Source organism: Vidua chalybeata, chromosome 4, assembly GCF_026979565.1.
Source record: "Vidua chalybeata isolate OUT-0048 chromosome 4, bVidCha1 merged haplotype, whole genome shotgun sequence".
NCBI classification, from domain to species: Eukaryota; Metazoa; Chordata; class Aves; order Passeriformes; family Viduidae; genus Vidua; species Vidua chalybeata.
Genome location: NC_071533.1, coordinates 43927802 through 43949880, shown reverse-complemented (window position 1 = coordinate 43949880; position 22079 = coordinate 43927802). Strand labels below are relative to the sequence as shown.

Sequence of the window (22079 nt, the reverse complement as noted above, 5' to 3'; positions counted from 1 at the left end):
TTTGAACTCTAAGCAGCAAACTAACATTTTAGTGTGCCCACTTCTCAAGCTGTTGAGTTCTGTTTTGAGCTCTGATCACAACAGGGAGAGAAAAAGACGCAGGCCATTACAGTGTTTGAGGTGACATGAGGTGTCTGTTCAAGCCACTAAGTGGATTTTTTTCAGACCTCAAAGACATGTAATGTACCCTAGGGAATGGCTGGAACATGACAAGGGTTTGGGGTATGTGATACTCAGCAGACTGGGAACGAATGAGGATGACAGAGGTATGAACAACCTGGTGCCATCTCACCCATTCATCCTTTTAAATTTTTAATTGAAATAAATGATTCCCAGTGCAGGACCCAGGCTTAGTCCAGTCCAGCATCAGCCCAACACAGAGGGCAAATGAGCAGCTAAGAAGTGTGAAGCTCCCTCTAGGCCATTCTGCTCTCCTGTTTATCAGTGCAGACATCCCTGAAGTTTGTTGGTGATGCCTCTAGTGAAAAATCAGAACTTAAGGTGACATCTGGTACCTTTTGATATAGTCTGCACATTTTACATGTTTGGTGAGATGAGACTTTCAGTCTTGTTAAGGAAGCTTTGCAGAATGTACTGTTTTATTTCCAGTAATATGACATTATTTTAGATCCAACCTGAATCAGATTGTGTGATAAAAGTGTGGAGGCTCTGTGCATTAGCAGACAAAGGAGACTCTTGCATGTGAAAACAGTAATGTTGATGTGAGGTCTTACTAGATACTTGGAAAATGTATAGCAAGGTTTCTGAAATGTAAGAGCAAGAAGACTGAAAACGAGGATGTGATCTTCAGATCTTTCATATCTTTCTGATCTTCAGAAAAGCAAAATGCTTTTCCTAACTATCACAGAGCTGAGTTTTTTTCTGTTCTTGCAAAGCTAATGCTTCTGTTTGTTGAAAAAGATTATCTAAAAGAAGATAACTTATTTCATCCAAATTTCTGCAAATGCCATGTTCCTGTACCATATTTAGGCCCAAATTACTGTGGATTTGTGTGAAAGGAAGAATGAGCAACTATTTTTCCTGACATCAGTGTTTTATGATTACTGAGCTATTTAGAAATATTTGACATTGTACTGATTTTGCTTCTCAAAATAAACTTTTCTGATTACCCTTACATTTCAGTGATTTCTTTTGTGCAGTAGTGAATCTGCAGCTTGTGAGGTAACTGGCAAAAAGTCTGATCCATCAGCATTTTTGTTTGCTTTCTTGAGTTTATAGTGGCACAGCAACAATGAAGAAGCAATCATCCATCATCCAGCTAGTCAAACAGAACAAAGTTCTGAAAATGGAAATAATTCATGGTGTTGTCATTACTCATTCAAGTTCTATGTGACTTTTCTGGAATTTTTCTTCCAAATTTTAATCAAACTTTATAATTCTGGAATAGGAGTGATGCTGTTTTCTAATGCCAAAGGTTTGAGAATGGGATGTGGGATAGGACACACACCTTCCCCAGTAATATTTTCATATGATTTAGGTTTTTTCATTTTTATAAAACTTTGTTTTTTAAGATAATGGACCTTTAAAAATACTATGGCTAGAAAATTTCTGCTAGCTAAAAAGAAGAGGTCTTCAGATTTACAAATGTGTCAATTTAAATAAATGTTTTTAGTATACTTTTCAAGTAGATTTTTGGGCTCTATGCAATATTGACAAACCTAGTAACTGAGAAAACAGAAGCCAAATTTCAAAAACCTTGATAAAAGGAACTTATCTCGAGTTTGCTCTGGGAACTGAATTTCTTGATTTCCTATAAGCGTAGGTGGGCTCCTAACTTTCCCTTTGAGCTGAATTTCTCATTTAGCTTTGAGAACAAGAGTTTGACTCCAAGAAAACCCCAACAAATGAGATTTACAAGACATACTCCCACAGCAGCAGTACAAATATGTGATGATGATTTTGAAACTTGATGACAAAACTGGACACAGAGGTGGATCAAATGACTTAGTCAATTTAAAAAAATTGTTTCATGTATTGTTATTTATAATCAGAGTCTACATATAAAAAAGCATTTTATTTTTTGAGGTGAATATGTTGAAATGATTCTCTGCAGATGGTATTGAAAATAAAGGTTCTCTGTGGGAGTTTGGAGGTTCTTGAATTTTGAACTTTTGTAAAGGAGTACTTTTTGTTTCACATCAAATTTCCATTTCTACTATGCTACCAGCATCATGCCTTTCTCTTGAGGTTTAAGTATTTTAAGACAAGTGACAGAGGATGTGAGGTGTTCTGAGAGACCCTGGGATGTCTGAGGATGAAAACCAGGTGTGATAAAGCATGTCAGTCCCCTAAATACCAGAATCACCAATTGTTTGCAACTCTGTTTCAGATCAGGGTTCCACTAGCGAAAGGACAGATCCCTTTTCCCTTCTTCCTGCCTTTGAGAGTGGTTTGCAACGCTTTCTCTCACTAAGATTGAAAAAAATCATGGGAACAGACCAGTTCATTTTATATCTTGAGTTACCCAGAGGTAAATATTATAATCAAAGCAAACTCCCATTGCATTACCTTTATACACTCTTTCATACAATAATATTACAGATGGTTAATCATTGTTTTAATAGATTCATCCTCTGCTTAGAGCACATCAACCTCTGATGTTCGTAACAGTGATGTGAAGGTGGGTACTTTGTCTTTCATGTGAGGGCAGAGTTTTGCTTTTGCAATAAATGGACTGAATAGTGCATTTCCTGCATGAGGAGAAGTGATTAGCCATGACCTGAGGTCCCTTTTGAGTAATTCTATACATAAAATCATAATCTCAAAAAATTTACCTTGGAGGACTTCAGCTTCTCAGTTTGAAATGCATGGCTGAACTGTATTATATGATATTATAGAAATAATTTCTATACTTAGGATGGTTTTAGCAATTATGCTTTTTGCACTGAGTGGAAGAACATCAGGGCTGAATGTCTTCAGAAAAAAAGGCAGCTGAACCAAAATTTCCAATATGCTTGGTAAATTTCCCAACTCTGGATGACAAACTACAAAAATAAGTGGAATTTCTGACAAGGACAATGCCCTTTGGTTTTCTGAGTACTTTAGTCTTTGGATGGATTAATCTCTCAATTATAAAACCAAATTTTTAAAATTCAGTTGAACTGAATATCTTCTTGGTTAGCTGCAACAATAAAAAAGTGTAAATGCTTGCATAGCCTTTTTGATGATCTTTTGTGACATCCTTATAGCCTGGCAGGGATGAAAAGGTAACAATGATGTACATCCTTTATCACCAAGACAATAGAACAAGTCTTGCACATGACCATCTTCTAAGCAAGATTATTTTACTTAGGTATTTCAAATTGCCTGGAAACTACAGAGAGAGTAAAGTATCAATGGCATTCTCTTAAATGTAGAAACATACATTTTGCAGAGCTCTGTGAGGAGCTAAAGTCCTTGCTAACAGTCTGGATTGCAGAATTGAACAAATTTATTACATATGTATATGACATTGGAAGATAGGCTTAAATTCAAAGTGTTTTTGACAAACTAGATAAATATTTTGGAAAAAAGTTATATTCAATAGAGACAGTAAAAAACTGAGAAATATTCATCCATAGAAATATGAACAATGGATTAGGTGATCTTGAGGGAAACAAAACCAACCAGAGGTTAAATTTTATCACTAAGTGATACTGCTGTTACAACCAAAGCTTGCATTCCATATGGAAGTATGGAAAAGGATCATACACTGTGACACATGCATGATTATCCTTCTTTTCTTATAAACAATTACAAGATCCCAAGTAGCTTATTAGCTCCAGCTTTGGACCTCAAATAAGATACAAATCAGTTGAAGACAATCCTGATAAAAGCAGAAGGATACATCAGCTCTTGAGATGTCCTGGAAGGGCTAAAGAACAGTTTCTGGAAGTGGGCTTTACCTGTGTAAAGACTGAGGGGAATACTCTGCTTGCTCTCCCTTTGGTGGCTATGTAATACTCTGAAATCACGGCAAGGGAGGTTCAGGTTGTGCATTAAGGAGCAGTTTGCAATGGCAAGTCAAAACAGGTTGCCTGAGGAGGCTGGAGTGGTGCTATTGCTGGAGGACTTCAGAATGGGTTAGACAAATGCTTGTCAAGAATGACACATACATGTAGTTGATTGTGCCTTGGAGCAGAGCCATGGAGGAGCTGACCTTACAAGGTCCCTTCCAGCCCTACTTTTTTTTACGTAAAGAGCATTATGCTGTTTCCTCCTATTCCACCTTCATCTTTCAGAGTTTTCCTGTGTTGCCTTCAAGTTTTCCCTTATCTCCAACTACTCTCCTAAAAATAACCTTTCTTTTGTAGGAAATGCTTCCTGAACAAGATGGTTCTGTGGATAGACAAGACTGATCTCATCCATGGAAAAAGACAGGACTACTTCTCACCATTTGTAGCTATGTACTGGGGTTATGGAAAGAAAATTCTTACTGCGGGATTAAGACCTAGATATTCAGAAATATTTTAGCCACCAATAGGAACAGGGACTGTAGCTGAAGTTACAGCTTTCTATATGCAGGGTAGAAAGAAAGGAAGTTAGATGTAGCTTTATTTTTCAGTATTCGTTCTGGACATGTCAACCTTATGAGTCTGATACACATTTTCCCACTGTTTGATGCGACAAAGCTGAAACTTAACCCGAGTGTCCTCCTGTTTTGCTGAGAGCAGTTAGTTTGGGAAGACAAGGTAATGACACTGCGTAGTGAAACGAGCAGCTGAACTCAGCCCAGAAGCCCAAACGGGTCCAACTGCAACACGCTGGGTATAAATCGACATCGCTTTGAACATCTACTTCCCTCGGTGCTGCTACCGAAGTGGGGGACGACCCCAGCCCCCCGCGGTTCGGGGAAGGCTGGAGCTGCTCAGGTTGCGGCGGGCAGGCTCCGGAAAGGCGGCGCTGCAGGGGGGAGTCCGGGGAGCGCCCCAGCACCCCGGCAGGCAGCCGCCCGCGGGCTCTCCGCGCGGTTCCCCCCGCATTTCACGTAGCGCCGAGGAGGACGGACCGGAACGGGAATTGCTAGCCCCGTCCCCGATGCGTGGCGGCGGCAGAACGAGCAGTAGCAGCAGCGGCGGCAGCGGCATCACCTGGCTCCGGCCCGCGGGCTCCGCACCGGGCTGTCGCTCTCCGCCTCGCCCGCCGGGGAGAACGGCGCGGAGCCGGCGGGAAGCGCACGTGGGACGGCCGGGATGAGGAGGCGCGGTGGGGCGGGCCCGACAGCGCCCGTGCCCGGCCCGGCCCGGCCCGCGCACGTGGTGGCGGGGGGCGCGGGCCGCCCCTCCCTGCCTGCCCCCCCGGCGCGGAAGAGCGAGCTGTGCCGTGGCGCCGGCATCGGCCCTCTTCTCCTGTTTTTTGGGTTGTGGTTTTTTTTTGGTTATTTTTTTTTTTTTGAACTCTTGCTTAGCAAATTGCGCGTGATGAGCTCATGATGCCGCGCCCCCCCCCCGCCCAGGCTGGGGCAGGCTGCGGGACGTGAGGCGGGCGGGCGCGGCCAGCGGCGGGGGCTCTGCGCGGCCAGGAGGAGGGGGAGCTCTCGGTCCCACGCTGTTTACTGGGCTCGGGTTGTGAGGCTTTTCCCTCCTTTTTTTTTTTTTTAATACATATGTGTATATTTATTTATTTATTGTCCGCGTCCCGCTGCGTGGCGGGTTATTTGCCGCTCCGTTCGCAGGTGGATCCATGAACTCCCCCAAGAGCGGCACCGCCGCCGCGCAGCGCCGCGCCGGGGCGGGGGGAGCGGCCGCCAGGTTCGGCCCCGCCGCCGCTGCGGGGGGCGGCCCCGCCCGGGCTCCGGGTGGGCAGGCGTGAGGCGGGCGAAGTTTCTCTGCGGCGCCGGCCCCCTCCGAGGGACTGCGGGCAGGGAAGAACCTGGCCCCGCGGTGCTGGGGGAGCTGACACCGCCGCCGCCAGCAGAGCAGCCCGGCTTTGGCCATGAAGAGGAAACAGAAGAGGTTTCTGCAAATGACGCTGCTCTTCACCGCGGCTCTGATTTTCCTGCCTGACATCGGCCTCTGGTCTCTTTACAAGGAGAAGCACCTGGTGAAGCCGCCCGAAGCCGCCGAGCCGCAGGTAGGTGCGAAGACGCCCGGGAGCACAGCCCCGCGCCGGGGCAGGGCGGCAGCCGCCCCTCGGGGCACGGCCCCGGTCTCGCCCCCTGCGGGGCTGCGGGGCGCCCGGCTTCGGCCGAGGGCGCGGAGCGGCAGCGGCAGCACGTGTGCTTGTCCGACCGCCGCGCCGGAGAGAGAAAGTTGTGAGAGCATCTGAGTCTGCCGGGCTGGGCTTCCCCGGGAAGGGCGAGGGGTGAGCAGACACAGAGGCTGCCCCTGAAATTAGAAGGACGTGGGATTTTGTGTGTTGCGTTGGTGAGCTGAGGGTGATGTTGGGCTCTAATTTTCATTAGAAGAAGTGGAGGGTTTACTGCAACTTTTTGTTTGCCTGCCTCTCTGCAATACTTCTCGAACTGGTGAGTGGCTATAGGTCCGCTGAAATTGCTTGGGATCCATATAGATGCCTTACCACCGAGATTTTTTGTTTCCTCTTCTGTTGGAAATTCGACAGAAGTGACTGGCAGTGTTTTTTTCTCTTCTGAATATTACTACTGTGACCTGATGCGGCGACGCTGTGTTTAACGGCTTGTCAGACTGATGTCACAAAAAACTTTCAAATATTTTCAGTTTGCAGTTTTCTCGATCACTGTTATTAATAAGAGCAGTTGACATAAGCTGTTTTTTGCTTGAGCTATTCTTCAGCTTGATGGGTTTATGTATGGCTCATAAATCACAGTATGACCTGCATTAAGTGAAGTTTAGTTTTAGGGAGTTGTTGTAATGCACTTCTTTATAACCCTGGCTGTAATTTACCAAAGCTTGTGTTTGTTCTGTTCAACAGTACAATGCTCCTACACTTGTAATTGTCAGTGTAATTTAAATATAACATGAATGTTTCATAGATCATTGGTAAGAAATTATGGGATTGTATAATCTTTTAGCTTGTTTACCACTTTCATAGCCTTCACATTAGTGTATTAGATGGCATCATATATCATTTTCGTGTATTAGTAGCCTTCATTTCAAGGGTCATCACCCATGTATGGTCAATGGCTTCAACTGAGCAATAACCTATTTGATTCTTTGTTAATAAGGGTATCCATTACAGAAGTTAGTCCTCCAAAGTGTCATAACTTTGGTTAATGAAATATGCTGAATATTACTAGAGGAGGAAGTTAAGGATAGCTTCTTAATTTGAAGCTTACTTTATGTTTCCATGGGTTTTAAAATGCAGTAGGTGTCAGGTGCTAAAATTTAGTTGGAAGTAATTTCTGCTGAAAGAAAATTATGCCTGATCATAAGTGTCTGTCATTAGTTTACAAGGTACACTCTGCAGTTTGCAGTTTCTAATTTACTTTGTGACTTAGGAAAGCTAAGGTATTCAATGCAAGTAATTATTTCCATGTGTGTTGCATGGCTCTTTAGAACACACATGCCTTGATGAAATTTCTTATGTTCCAGAGTGCTCTCTAAAAAGAAAAAAAAAAAGGGTTCTGGATAAAGTGGTGTAAGACATAGAAGCTAAGCATATGTCAAGGACTAGTGAGGCTTTTTAATAAGACCTCAAAAAATTTTACATCCTAAGTGTTCTGAAGTGGTCTTTTTGCTAGCTTCCTTTTTTCTCCCCCCTTTTTTTCCCCTTCCCTTTTCTCCCAGTCTGAATCCTAACTGAGCAGTAATGGGACTGTTTAATGGAAAAACAATAAAAATGAGCAGTGAAACTTTGAACCTTACAGCTGACTCTAATGTAATTCTGTTATCATGGTAGGTATTGAAATCACGTTGGCAATGTCATTATCCAGTGGGGATGGAAGGATGAAGTACAGACAAGTAATGTAATTAGGTTACTTATGTCTTTTGATGTGCATATTATAAGCCAAAATACTTACAAGGAACAGGGATTGAAATATGAGTTTGAGTTCAACTCCCTGAAATATAAAGAAAATTGTTAGACTTCTTTGCGACTACCCTAGAAATGAGAGCAGTTTCTTTCATACTAGAAAAGACTGCATTAGAAATAGTATCCTGGTAGAAATGTAACTTCTTTTTCCCTATTAAGTTAGTAGCAGGTGCAAGAATTTAAACAGCACAGTTATTCTTTGCCCTTGAGGTATTCAATTTCTTGATACTTTGTGTGACTTAACACAAGTTTAGAGGTCAGTCCTACTGAAACTGCAGCAGACTTTTCTTATATATTTTGTGTTAGGTTACAAAGGTATGTGGGTAGCGTCAGCACATGGTGCTAGTGATGTGCAATTGGACTGTTGTGGTGTGTTCTGACCATGGGAGAGAGACAGAGCTGTCTGTGACTTCAATAATTTAGTTACAGGCTGAACTGGTTTTGTCTTCATGGGTAAAATGAGTGTCTAGTTGGTATTCTGACCTTGACAGTAGTGTTTATAAATGTGCCATCTTGTTTTGAGAACAATTAAATTCATGTTACAGATCATCAGGTGGTTTTGAGGAGATGGCACGGTAAAATGATGTTTTGACTACTTATAAATTAAGCTTTCCCATTCATTGCTGAAACAAACATCCCCAGCCTTCCTTGTGAATGAGGGCTCTGGCAGCCTCTTCCACCACCTCAGCTGCTTGCCATAGCACCAGAGTGAAGGAGGGATGGCAGTCTGATGGAGGAGGTATTGATATCCTGACAGCAGTAAGCAGAGAAGCAGTTCAAAAGCAGTCCACAACGCAAAAATAGACTCTTTCTATCAATGGTAGAACAGTGTCCCCTGGGGACTGTGTCATTTCCAGTGCCTAGAAGAAGCACTTGTGTTCTTTACTGCTATCTAGAAATTCTTATATGACAAACTAAGTTGACTTTTTTTCATTAAAATAGTGCTGCTATAAGTTACATAAGAATTTTTTTTGTTCTGCAAATTGTTTTTGAGTAGAGAAGCTCTTCTTTAGGAAAAATTGAAAAATGAGAAGACAATACAGCTATGATTTCAGACAACATTAATGATTTTGATCACTTTACATTAATTCTATAAACATAATTAATCTCTATGGACCTTCATTTCATGTAAACTTTTTAAAGCTGTCTGTCATGTTTTCACTTGAGAACTTGATAGGCTTGATTTTTATATTTGGGTTATTGTTATTTCCTTCTGGTTTATCATATTATTTAAAGTGGAATTTCAAGGATAAATGTACATTTAAAGGTTCTGAGTTATGTGATGCAACAAGATTCCCATAAAATACAGATTGACATAAATGGTAGACTCAAGGGAAAAAATATATTTTATTTCTAGTTTAATCTTTCTAAGACTGCCTTCCTTGCTATACTGTGGGAATAAGGGAAATTGAATAGGGTATTTCTATTGCCCTTTTAAAAAATAAGTTTTAGAAATTCCTTAAAAACATTATGGTGTCCTTGAGTTTTGATTACAGTTTTTACAGTTAGTTTAACTTTGGAGGAGGAATTTGTTTTTGTTTTGTCATTGGGATATTATGTATGTGATGCAAGTATCTTGTCTGATCTTTTGTAAAATTCCAAGACCAGGATGTTTGGATGCTAAGTTATGCTGGTAAAGCTTTTAATTTCAGTTTTGTTTTCTATGGAGGAAAAGCAACAATTTAGTGCAACCAGTAGTATGTAATCCTGGCCCAAACCTGGTTCTCTCATCCTATCTGAAGTTAGTGCTACTTTGTTTGGCTACAGTAAGGCTTTACCCTTGTCTGTTCATACACTGTCAGTATATGAAGCATAACTTCATGTAAAAGTACCAAATTTCTTGCAGCAGTTTTCCAGTGTCTGCTATGTAGATATTGTGACACATGTTTCTTTCTGCTCCTACGGGAGGCCAGTGTGGGTGGTGACTGAAAGGAGAGCACTCTAGTGAAGTAACCCCTAATATATTTCAACTTCATTTTGTATTTTTTTTTTCATTCGTCACATCCCTGCTTCCTAGTGTCAAATCTCCTCACTTAAAATTGAATTGAACAGCAGCATCTCTTAGTCACAGATGCTCTGTAATACTTACAGGTGTATTAGTGAAATGCTTTATGATGTGTAAAGTAAGGCAAGGTAGATTTCTGGCTTCATTTCACATATGCGCTGGCGTAGTGAGGGGTGGTGCTTTAACCTCCTGACTGAGGCACTTCTGCTGGAGAAACTGGTGATGGTGTTGGCCTTTTTTTTTTATTTTTGTGCATGCATGGTGTCCAGAACAAAGAACAAAAGCTGTGCTGTGAGGAGGGAACATTGTTCCTTGGGATAGTCATGGATCTCTTTTTCCATTGTCCTATGAAGCCTGTGCTTCCATCTGGTTAGCCCCAAGATTACACCTTTCTCATGGGATAGTGAGGCATGGATTTAAATGAACTCCTTAGGATAAGGAGAACTTAGTCCTTAGAAATCCTAGGCCTCTATTGTAGTTGGCAAACTGGCACAAAATCGACTTACTAAGCCTGGTGGCTACAAAAGTAGTGACTCTGTCTTCTGAATCCAGAAAGCAACTTCAGCCTGAATTCTGTCTTGCAGTCAGTCATTAGTTTCTGAAGTCTGTGAAAGAAGTGAAAATTTAAATTTACCCCAGAATGCAGTGTTTCCTACTATTTAGCACACAGGTTTTGATAATCATAAATTTTCCAGTACAGTTAACCCTGTCAACTCACTATTGATGCCAGCAAAGTACAGAGCTTGGGTTGGTGAATTCTGTTTCCGGTGCATAAAAGCAGCATCTTGAGAGCACAAGTTTTTTTCTCCCCCCCCCCCACCCCCACAACTTTTTTTCCCTTGATTTTTTGGTTGATTTCAGCAGCTGCAAAATCTTGTAAAAAATATGGTTTGGTTAAGACATAAATATGCACCTATTTTCTATTATTACACTGTTAGGACACTGTCAGTTACTTCTGTATTTAGTTCCACTGTCTCAGTTATTTACCTTTGCTTTCACCACAAACTTACGAGGCAGGAGAGTTTTTCTCTTTAGCAGATGAGTAAATAAAGTATAGAGTGACAAATAGGCTTAAGTCTACAAAAGTAGCTGCTTGACTGCTGCTGACATTTATTTGTACTGTTTTGGGAGAGTACCTGTCAGACCATAAAAAATACTGATAATATGAAACCTCATTTTCTCTGGTCAGTTTCTATTCATGTGCTGTTCCAAGCAAGTTATCGTTTCTCTCCTCAGAGCCGCAGCTGAGCCCTGTTGTGGTCAATACTCTTTTATTTTCTTTTTTTTTTTTTTTTAATTCATTAACAGTTCTGTTATTTGTTGTGCTGATTGCTTTGCTGTTGTGTCAGCTCCAAGAGTTCCTATATCTGGCATAACAGAGTTTAGTGCCTTAAACTGCAGAGCATTGGCAAACTGAGTTTGCCTTTTAGGTGTTTTAAGTCACACAATTAACACATATGTAATTCAGTTATTTTACCTAAGTTGTTTATGTATAATTTCATTCCCTTGTATATATTGGAGCCTACTGAGAAAAATATAATTTGAGTTCTAAAACCTTTGTTACTTTATTGCCAAAAGTAGTATTGTGTCTTAAAACAGTATGCTTCTGTTGTATTCAGTATACCAGAGGGAGCCCTCCTGTGGTTAATTTAATACCTATCAATTTTCAGGAGTGTTACTAAATAGAGTGTATCTTACAGGATAAAATAGACTGGTTTCAATATTTAATTTTCTTACTATTTAACTCAGCATTTTTAATGCATTTCAACTAATTTATTGTGCATAGTTATTTTGGCTTAATCCAAATAAAAATATAAGATCAAGAAACCTCAGTGCATGCCGACTCTTGGACTTGTAGAAAGGCTGCTGTGATGGAGGGGATTCCATGGCTGTATTGAAGCAGTGGGGTGCAAAGTTGCTCAATTATTAGGGGGGATACCCAAGCTATATTTTGTCCTCTCACTGGGATGCAATGCTCAGTTCTTTCCTAAACTTCCTCATCTCCCTGTGCAGGGAATTTCTCTTGTGTCTGGCTGTGAAGGATTGCAGTGGTACTATAGGTACGTCCTGGTCAGGAGCCAGACTGTGCTGTGTGTGTAGGCAGTTGTCTGTTCATACACAGAAGAAAGAGCAATTCAGCTTTTCTCTTGTTTTTAATGCTCACACAGGTAACTTATGGTCTTTGTTTAGCAATATGCTGATGCACACATTTATAGCAATTGACTCCAGCAAAACTGTGTGTGTACTGACTATTTTGATGGATTTGGGCTAGGAGCAGACATCTTGACTACTTTAAATTAGTCTGGAGAAAAATAATTCAGAGATCAACAAGTTAAATGCGATGTAACTCAGGAATCCCAGACTAAAAATTCTGCATGTATTGTAAAAGTTCCAAGTTCCTCATGGTCAATAGACCAAATTGCGTTGACTGAAAGAATTAGCAGTCCCATTCTTTTTTTATGTGAACAGGTTTCATTAGGAGATGGCAACCTTCTGAACCTTTGTTCTGACAATTCCAGTGTGTCATGTTTTAACTTTGGCAGGCAAATAAGCACCACACCACTGTGCTCCCATTCCCCTCTCAGTGGGATGGAGGAGAGAATCCAAAGGGTAAAAGTGAGAAAACTCGTGGGTGAGGTAAAGACAGTTTAATAGGTAAAGCAAAAGCCCCACATGCAAGCAAAAAACACAGAATCAATTCACCATTTCCCCTGGGCAGGCAGATGTTCAACCTTCTCCAGGAAAGTTGGGCTCCATTGTGCATAACAGTTACTTGAGAAGACAGATGCCATCACTCCTGTTGTCACCTCTTCCTTCAGTTTTATTGTGACTCTGATGCCTGATGGCATAGCATATCCCATTGGTTAATTGTTTTCAGCTGTAACTTCTCCCAGCTTCTTGTACAGCCCCAGCCTCCTCGCTGTCAGGGCAGTACAAGAAGCAGAAAAGACAGTGATGCTGTGTAAGCCCTCCTCAGCAACAACAAAAACGTCCCTGTGTTATCAGCACTGTTTCCAGCACAAATGCAAAATACAGCCCCCTACCAGCGGCTGTGAGGAAAATTAATTTTATCTCATCTGCAATCAACATGTAATGTAAACGGGTTTTTGACGTCAAGCTCTGTAATGGTTCATTGATTTCAACCTGATTTTGACAATTGTCACATTTGGAAGGGTTTAACTGTGTGATATGCTTGTCTAGATAGTGTTATTCAAAATACGTCTTCAACAGAGAAATTCTTTCCCTCTTCTTTATAAGAAACACCATGGGAGAGTCCTGCTTGTGATGGTTTGCTCAAGAGGTAAAGAAGAGGAAGAAAATCTATTGCAGGGATTTAACAGGACTTCATGCTTATTTTTCAAATTCTTTACCTTCATTTCCATGATTTTCACACATTTTTCTGTGACATGGCTCCAAGTCTATGCAAACACCCAGTGATCCAAGTCAGCTATTTAGTCACCAAATTAATAACAAAGAGAATTGCAGGAACAAAAATGATGAAGTGTATGTCCAGCTAACATAGAAATATGTAGGCCACAAAATCCCACTCTCTTCTGGATGCTTGTACTCCACAGGGAGCACAGCTGTCAAGCTTCTGTTCAATGTTTCATGTTTCACAGGGACAGTGTTTCCTTGTGCTGCCATTTTAAGATCTCTTGGCAGATACTATTGAAGAAATTTCACCATGAATGTACAGTGCCATGGAACTTGTCATGTTTATTTCACCTGAGAGCTGGCACATCCAGTTTCCTGTGCGTTGCCAGTTGTTGGTGTTTGTTTCTTTCTAATGCAAAATTTACAGTGCAAATTTGATACAGTAGACTAGAAAATCTGGCCTGTATGACTGAAATGTTTCATTGATCAGTGATAAACCATTGATTCTGTGCTTAAGAAGCAATGGCAATTGAACAGTTTTCTTCTTTGATACACATTGGTTTATGACAGCATGCGATACTGCTAAGAGATTTAGCTTGGCAGTGTAATTATCTAAACTAGAATTTTGTCAGGACACCAGTATTAGTACAAAGAGCTTTAGAAATTGGATTGCTCACTGAAGTGTGTAAGTGTAGATTTATCAGACTAACTTAAGGTACTCATTTGCCTAAAGAAGCACAATTTTTCATACTTGTACTTAGAATAACCGATGAGTTTATTTAGAAAATTTTAGCCTGTTTACTTATTTTTGCTCTCTATAAATAGTTTTCTGTCACTTAATTACTAGGAGAAGGCAGGCAAATATTTAGGACAGGTAAGAAGATTTCATAGCAGTCTATGACAAGTTCCTTTACAGATGAAGATGGGGAGGTGGAAGGACTCCTTGTGTCTCTGTTCAGAGCCAGTGCCTGGGAAATAGAGGCCCTGCAGTGTTAACGGCTCCTCTACTATGAGATAAGTATTTTATCCCATATGTTTTTGCCTTGCTGTGATTAAAATCTCCCAATTTTGTATTAGATAAAACAATTTTCTGTCACAGGGAGTTTGTCTTTTTTTTTTGTCATCCAGTCCCTGGGCTAAAATTTGGGGTTGTAATGTAACTTTTGGGTGAACTTCGTGTAACTGTGCTGAAACATTTTGATTGTGTCCAAGGGAGCAAGGTCAAACAGTGCGCATGGACTGGAGAGGTTTGTAGTGTTCGCACCCACAAGAGATAGCTCCAGCAGATATTGGCAACTGAAATACCCTCTGTGCAGATTAACTTCACCCTTGGCAAAAGTTCGCTTGTCCCTGGCAAAGCCTGCACAGATGCAGCAGTAGTTAGCCAGAGATAACTAGATAACTTGAGGAGAGACTATAAATTGCACTAAATCTAATGCTGAAACCCCATCCTTCAGTGGTTCTCCAGTTTTGAATCAACTGTCTTGAACAGAATTAATACATGGTTTAATGCAGTAATTGACTTTTTAATATGTTTTTTTTTAATATGAGAGCACAATACCTAATGTGTTTTTTCAGCTTTAATTTTCAACATAGCGGCACGCTTCCATCTCTTCCTGCTTTTTCTCTTTTTTATTTGCTTTTTCTTGGGGGGAAACCCTCCACATTTTGGATTATGTGCTGGTTTTGATATGTCACTTAGTTCCTGGTTAAATTACTGTATTGGACTGACTTGTGTAAATTTTTAGATTGCTTTTACTCTAGAGCAGTAGTTTCACATTAGCATGGAGAATGCACTTAAAAGACACTTAATGCCATTCAACAAGCAGTATATTTATATTTTTCTCAGACTCTGATGACTGCATTTTGAGTTGCATTTGTTATGGGTAAAAATGAATGACAGACTTGAATGGATGCTGTTTTTACAAAATTGCTCGATATAAACTAAAGTGCCATTCAAATTGCTGATCAAATGTTACTATTCTAACACCAGTATAAAAATGTAAATTCAGAACTTTTACGACATTGAGCAACAAATTCTCCTCTAAAGTTACAGAATCATTAAAGACATAACACAGATTAGAATAAAAATTACTTGTGATGGATCTAAAAATTAGTGGGGAAAAAAATTACATATAAAAGTCTCGCAGTAAAATATTCCTTTAATATATGTAACCTGTGTTTCACATCAGATTAAATATTTTCCAGCATCCTTGGGCATCCTTGACATAATTTCCAGTAGTGGTGAACCAGTAGAAGTTTCTCCAAGCACATAGAGTGCTTCTCCATGAAGGTCATATTTTATTTTGAATGATATTGCTTGGATAATATTGAGAAGAGTGTGGTTTTATATCTCTATTTTCCCTAAAGTAAACCATTTCAGAAATACAAGCCCAATGTAAGTGCAGCCAGAACATACATATAACCTGTGCTTTCTTAACATGAAAGTGATGTTCATCTCCACCAACCACTTACACTAATGGATTTTGAAATCTGCCATTTTTAGCAATGTAGACAGATGTGCCATGTGAGCAGGAAGTGCTTCAGAAGAGGACAGGAAACTTCCAGAATTCCATCAGGGAAAGCAGCAAAGCTGCAGAGGGATGGGAAATGAATTTGACTAGAACGAAGGTTCCATTACCTTCTGCAATCTTCTCCCGTCTTCCCTGTCTTCTTGCTCCCTGAGGAGAGCGTGCACCAAGAGCAGTAAAGATGCCGAGATGTTGTTTAAATCATTCTTACACAAAGTGTTGAGAGAAACCATTTGAGAGAGTGTTGTTATTAATGTGAGACTTACTTTGTGTAAAACTGAGGTGACTTCTCAGCAAACTCCTAAGTGCTGTAGTGCATATGTAGACCCCACAATAGTGCAGTTGCTGAAGATAAAGGTGTTTTCTTTGAAGCAACTTCAATATGAACATGTGAGAGACATTTTTCTTCAGATGCTCAAGACTCACAACAGATGTCTCCTTCAGAAGCAATGAAGAAAAAATGCATTTTATATTGAGAACAAAGAAATGGATATGGCATCATGCTAAGCAGCAACCTGCTTCTGCATCTGGAATGGATGTGAATGACAAATGAACACAGGAGATTCTGCTGGTTTCAGCTGAGACAATTTAGGGTAATTTTCTTTGTGGTTTCTGGTATGGGGCTGTGTTTTGGATTTGTGCTGAACACAGGGTTGATAATGTGGAGATGTTTTAGTTATTGCTGAGCAGGGCTTGCACAGAGCCAAGGCCTTTTCTGCTTTTCATTCTGCCATGCTGGTGAGGAAGGTGGAGGTTCATGGGAGCTTGGGAGGAGACACAGCCAGGACAGGTGACCCAAACTGACCACAGGGATATTCCAGACCATATGGCATCATGCTCAGTATGTAAAGTGGAGGGAAGAAAGAGAAAGAGGAGCAACATTGGAGTTGATGGTATTTGTCTTTCCAGGTAATCTTTAAATTTGATGGGGCCCTCCTCTCCTGGAGATGGCTGAGTACCTGCCTGCCCATGGGAAGCAGTGAATTTATTCCTTGTTTTGCTTTGCTTGTGTGCATGACTTTTTTGTTCTCTGTGAACTGTCTTTAACTTAACCTATGAATTCTCTATTTTTTGTCCTTCCAAGTCTCTACCTGATCCCACTGGTGGAGGAGTGAGTGGCTGCGTGGGGCTTGGCTATTGACCATGACAGAGAACAGGACCAGGACTGTGCACTTCATAACCCCTTCAAAGACAGATTTTGGAAAAACTTGCCACTTCCTTGTGTTGTAGAAATGTTTGTTCTGTGGTTTATAAGAGTAAAGTCTTTCTGAATTAAGTTTAAAACTAAAATTCAGTGAAACTTGAAACTCTTCTTCAGTGCATTTTAAAGAAATTGCTAGTAGAATAGATTCCTCAGAGATAGTTGCTAATGTGGGTTTTGAGTTTTTCCTTTTACTTGCATGTATATGTGCACTCGTGCATGTTTGTTTATGGGCAGAAGGTGAAGAGACCATCTTTGCTTCCTAAAGGGAGAGGGTATATATTTTTCTTAGTGTAACATGCCAACAGTCTTGAGAGGAATGGAACAATTTTGTGAAAAACACTATGCAAATACATGGAGAAGCATATGTTAATGAGGATAAATTGGGCACAATCTACAGTGTCTCTGGCATTTTGAAGTTGGGATGTTTTAATAAATTTGGTGTTTTTTGTTTTTGTCTCTCATCCCTCTTTAAAAGCAGATTGCATGTGGGCTGACTTTATGTTCTGTTTTTTGAACAGCCACAACTTCCAACAATCTACTGAATGTTTTTTCCTCCTCTACTTAAGAAGACTTGAAATCTGTAGTAAATAACGATGTTGGCTCATTTCATTTATGTCCTTGATTGTTTCCATTCTTTCCTGTTAGTTATGTCTACTCTTTAGACAGTGGACTCACAAATTTTTTTACGTGTATGTTTATTTAAGAAACCATAGACGAGATTGTTCAAAAATAACTTGCCCAAGGCTGCCGTCCTTAAAACACAGTTTGCTAATGTCCTGGTCTCCTGGTATGTGTGATCAAAATCAAACTGACCTTCACTTCCATTTAGTAACCTTCTTCATATCACAGATTGATCTCCAATTTACTGATCTGGTTGTTTGAGAGGCCAGCTACTATCTTTTAATAAAAGTGGAGAAGATGCCAGAATGTTAGAATGGAAGCAACAGGAAGGAAATACGTAAGTAATGAAAATATACACCAAGGAAAATAATAAGGAAAATACATCCCGTCAAATATATTTCTTGAATTTTGAAGTTGTGTTGCTGTTGTGTTTCCTATGCCTTCTTTTTCATGTTCGAATCTGCATGTCTGGCATATTTTGATATGATATTATTATTTTTTAAAATGCATACTGACTGCAACCTTGCTTCTCTCTTTTAATTTATTACAGCATATTAGTAAAGCTGCTTTGGAATACCCTGGATTAATGATGCATTTACACTGTTTTAAAACGACCCTGGGCTAGGTCAATTATTCAAATAATGCTAGCAAGGAAAATTTTATTTTGATAGCAGTAAGCTCATAGTTTTATGTTAATTGCATTGTACAAACATGACCTGCGGGCTTTTAATGTTACACTGAATTGGAAACATGTGAATAAAGCATGGTTTGCATTTACATGGAGCAACCTAACTCTCCTTCTTGAGAGGAGATTCTAGCTTGTATTCCTTGGTTGTACATGGGGTCATGTTTTTGTGCAAGTGCTCTGAGATTACAGGGCGCTTAGATGTTTTTGATATAAAGGGAAGGCATAGTGAGGTGTGGATGCTGCTTATGGCATGTTAGGCATCACTGCAGTCACCCCTTCTGATAGTGGTTATCTCCCAAAACCTCATTTGTAAAAGCAATGTGTTTAATTTTTTCTTGTAAAATTCACATCCTTAATTATTGCAATGTTTCTTTTTCTTTTACACTTTCAAAATGTGGGGATGTGTTTTTTCTCATCCTAAATATGTCTATGTTTTAATCTAATCTACTTTTCTGTTCAAAACTGCACTGTAGTTGCTCTGCTAGATTCCAAGATGCTTATGCTGTAAATTTAAAAAAACAAACAAAAATCAGCTCTACATAACAAAATTTTAGTGACACAATCCTGTCAGTAAAACTGGTATTGACCAGTCTTCAGTGATATTGGACTTCACAGGTTTGGCAGTGCCTGGGAAGCTTGACTTGCCCATGAAGTTTTGCAAGTGACTTTAGGCTGTGGCTGTCGTTTTTTGTTAAATAGTCTTCTGGAAGAGCAGCTAAAAACTGGTTGCAATCGTTGCCTGAAATTGCACCTATACTAAACTTGTAGAAATTTGCTTAAAATAAACAGACAATACACTTCTCCTGAGCAATGTTTACAAATAGTTTAGTGGCCTATTATCTATTTAAAGAGGGGTACAATCAGTTCCTAAAATGACAACTCCTACTTTGTTTAGGAGAACAGTGATTTGGCAGTGATTGAGCTGCTCGAGATGAGCAGAGATTTTGAACATTGAGCACTTAAAGGCAAAACAAAATGTAAACGAAACCAAAAAGATTCATTCCAGTTGCTTCTGAAGAATCACAGGAAGCAAAGTAAAAACCTTTTTGTGGTTCATGATTGTTATTGGGCTGAGGTAATTCTCAGGTGTTTGAAAATTGAGATGTTCCATGTCTAGGAAACAGAGGCTTAAGACAATGACCTGTGCATTGAATGGCCAGTGTTTGGACTATACATTACACTGAAGAGAGTTTATGTAATGGAATAAGAGAGAAAATAAGGAAGTGGGAAGTTTGGAGTAGAATATAGGCAGAATTTTGCCGCTGTATTTCAGAATCTCTCCATATAATTTTCTTTCTTTGTCTAGCCCTCTAAATAAAAATGTGGATAAATTATAAAATAATGTTTATGGGGAAATAAATAATCCTAAATTTACATATGCAGCAATAACTTTTGACACAGTAATTGCTACTCAGGAAGGAGCTCTTGATGCTTATATTAGTTTTATGAAAATGTTAGCTTTCATTTCAAAGAGAATAACATTGTTATGACTACTGCCTAAATTAGTTGTGTACTCTCAAATATTGTACAATTCTTGTTCAATCATAGTCATCACAGATGGGATAGAAAAGATAGCCTATTAAGGGAGACCAAATTAAGTAAAGGCTTCATTGTTGTCTGACTGATGAGAGGTCTGAGAATATGATAGAGGTACCTTAGGAAAGAGTAACATAAGAAAGATATGCAGGCATCACTTTATTGACTCTTTCTTTCAACAGAAATAATAGCATCAGATTGAATACTGTACTGGTATCAAAACAAATGGCAGGTGCAGGTTTGTGTATGATAGATTATTAAGATATGGAGCTTTCTGAACCAGGGTTTGTGGATATTAAAAGCTTATATGGCTTCAAGAAACAATTGAATGCATTCATGGGGGAAAAATACATGAGGGATAAAGACAGTGCCTCTGGCTTGCACTGTCCTTGAACCAGCAGTTGCTGGAGTCTAGAAAGGTATTTTAGGAAAGTGAAGTTGTTTGTTTGCCATGTATTTATATCTTTCTGTAGGATTTGCTGTTGTTTGCTGTCATAAGCAGATCATTAGCTGGATTGACCTGTTTCTATAACTTACAAAAGTCATTCTTAAACTAATAACATGTAAGTTAAAGTTGTGCATAGTAGTTGCTGATGAGAAGTCAAGCTGTGGAACAGATGATTTTGAATGAGTTTCTTGATGACAGAGAATGTTCTGGTAAGCCATAAAGAGTAGTATTGCCAGACAGGTTCAATGTTGCTGCTCCACAGTGAATTTGAGGTATGGCACACTGAGAAAGTGCACACCCTAGATTAAGTATAACTGTAATAATATGCATTTTCCTATTTTAAGTGCATGTCTTGCTGTATGAGTTAATATTTGAGGGAGACTAAAGACACAATTTCAAGATTCGAAAATTTAATAGGTACTTACAGGGGCACTCCATCCTCTGTTGCTTGCTTACAGCAGGATCCGGGAGTGTTCTGTGTAGTTCATTTACTTTTAATTTTTATGCAGCTTTTTCTCTATTTGAAATAACGTTAAATTTTTCCTCCTCAGGTTGAAGTGTTGAACGTGGGCATGTTGAATATGGTAAAGCGTCATAAGGAACATCTTCAGTCTGAGATCTTGGTATTGTTCAATATGTGTGAAAGATCTTGGAGGGGTTGTAGGTTTTGATTTCTGTTTTTTTGTTTAATATTTAAGGGAAATATTTTCTTAAATATATATATTGCATGCAAAGAGGAGATTATGACCTTAAAATACTTAGACAACTCTGAGGAATATCTACACAGCTGTACATTCATTACCCTATAACCTGAACTCATGAGTACAGACAGATATGAAAGTGATGTAGCCCAGAATTTGGTTGGCATTCTGCACAATAGGTGCATATTTCTGGCTCATGATAAGCTTCTGGTCAACCAATATTTCCAAATCTTTCTCCTCTGGGCTAATATCAACTGATTCTCTGCCCAGCCTGTATTTGTACTTGGAGTTGCTTTCAGGGTCCCTCTGGATACACCACTCAGGTTGGTGGTGTTGGGAAGCTTGCTGAGAGTGTGCTCAATCCCATTGTCCATGTTGCCTACAAAGATGTTAAATGGCACTTTGTCTTGATACTGACCCTTGAGAAATGCTGCTTGTCACTATTCTCTGTTTGAACAGTGAACACTTGACCACAACTTTCTGTCCATTCATCCATGCAATTCTTTATCCACTGAGTGGTCTAGCCATAAAATCCATATCTCTCCAGTTTAGAGACAAGAATTTCATGCAGGACAGTGTGAAGTGCTTTGCACAAGTCCAGAACCATTGCATACTTACTTGCTAAAATCTGCTTCTAGATTGCACTTTTATATATGATGTAGAAATTGGTTTAATTTCTGTCTTTCTTAAGTACATGCCTGCTATGTAGTCCCAGCTTTTACATACAAGTTGCAATATAATACAGTCAATTATACTGTTGATCAGGTGTTAGGGCTTGAATTTAACATTTATACAAGTTCTTGTAGAGTATTTAATAAAGATCAACAGGGTTTTGAAAAAAAAATAAACTTCATTGGCATAATCCCCATTGCCAGAGTAAAGCTTCTGTTGCCTTCAATGGGAGCTGAGTTTTGTAATCAGTGCTGTCAGTCACCATCTGGACTGACACAATTTTGCCATAGAGAGAGTCCGTCTTTTCTGGGATGCCATCTGTTAGTCAGTTTCTTCTGACTTGTTTCC

General features: G+C 39.7%; 1 protein-coding gene across 1 annotated transcript in view; it reads left to right on the top strand.

The window, feature by feature from the left end:
* Nucleotides 1-5934: 5934 nt before the first annotated feature.
* GALNTL6 (polypeptide N-acetylgalactosaminyltransferase like 6) overlaps nt 5935-22079 on the top strand; it is a 433114-nt gene continuing 416969 nt past the window's right edge. The window contains exon 1 of the mRNA XM_053941431.1: nt 5935-6072. Coding sequence (XP_053797406.1) covers nt 5935-6072 — 138 coding nt within the window. The remainder of the gene's footprint in view (nt 6073-22079) is intronic.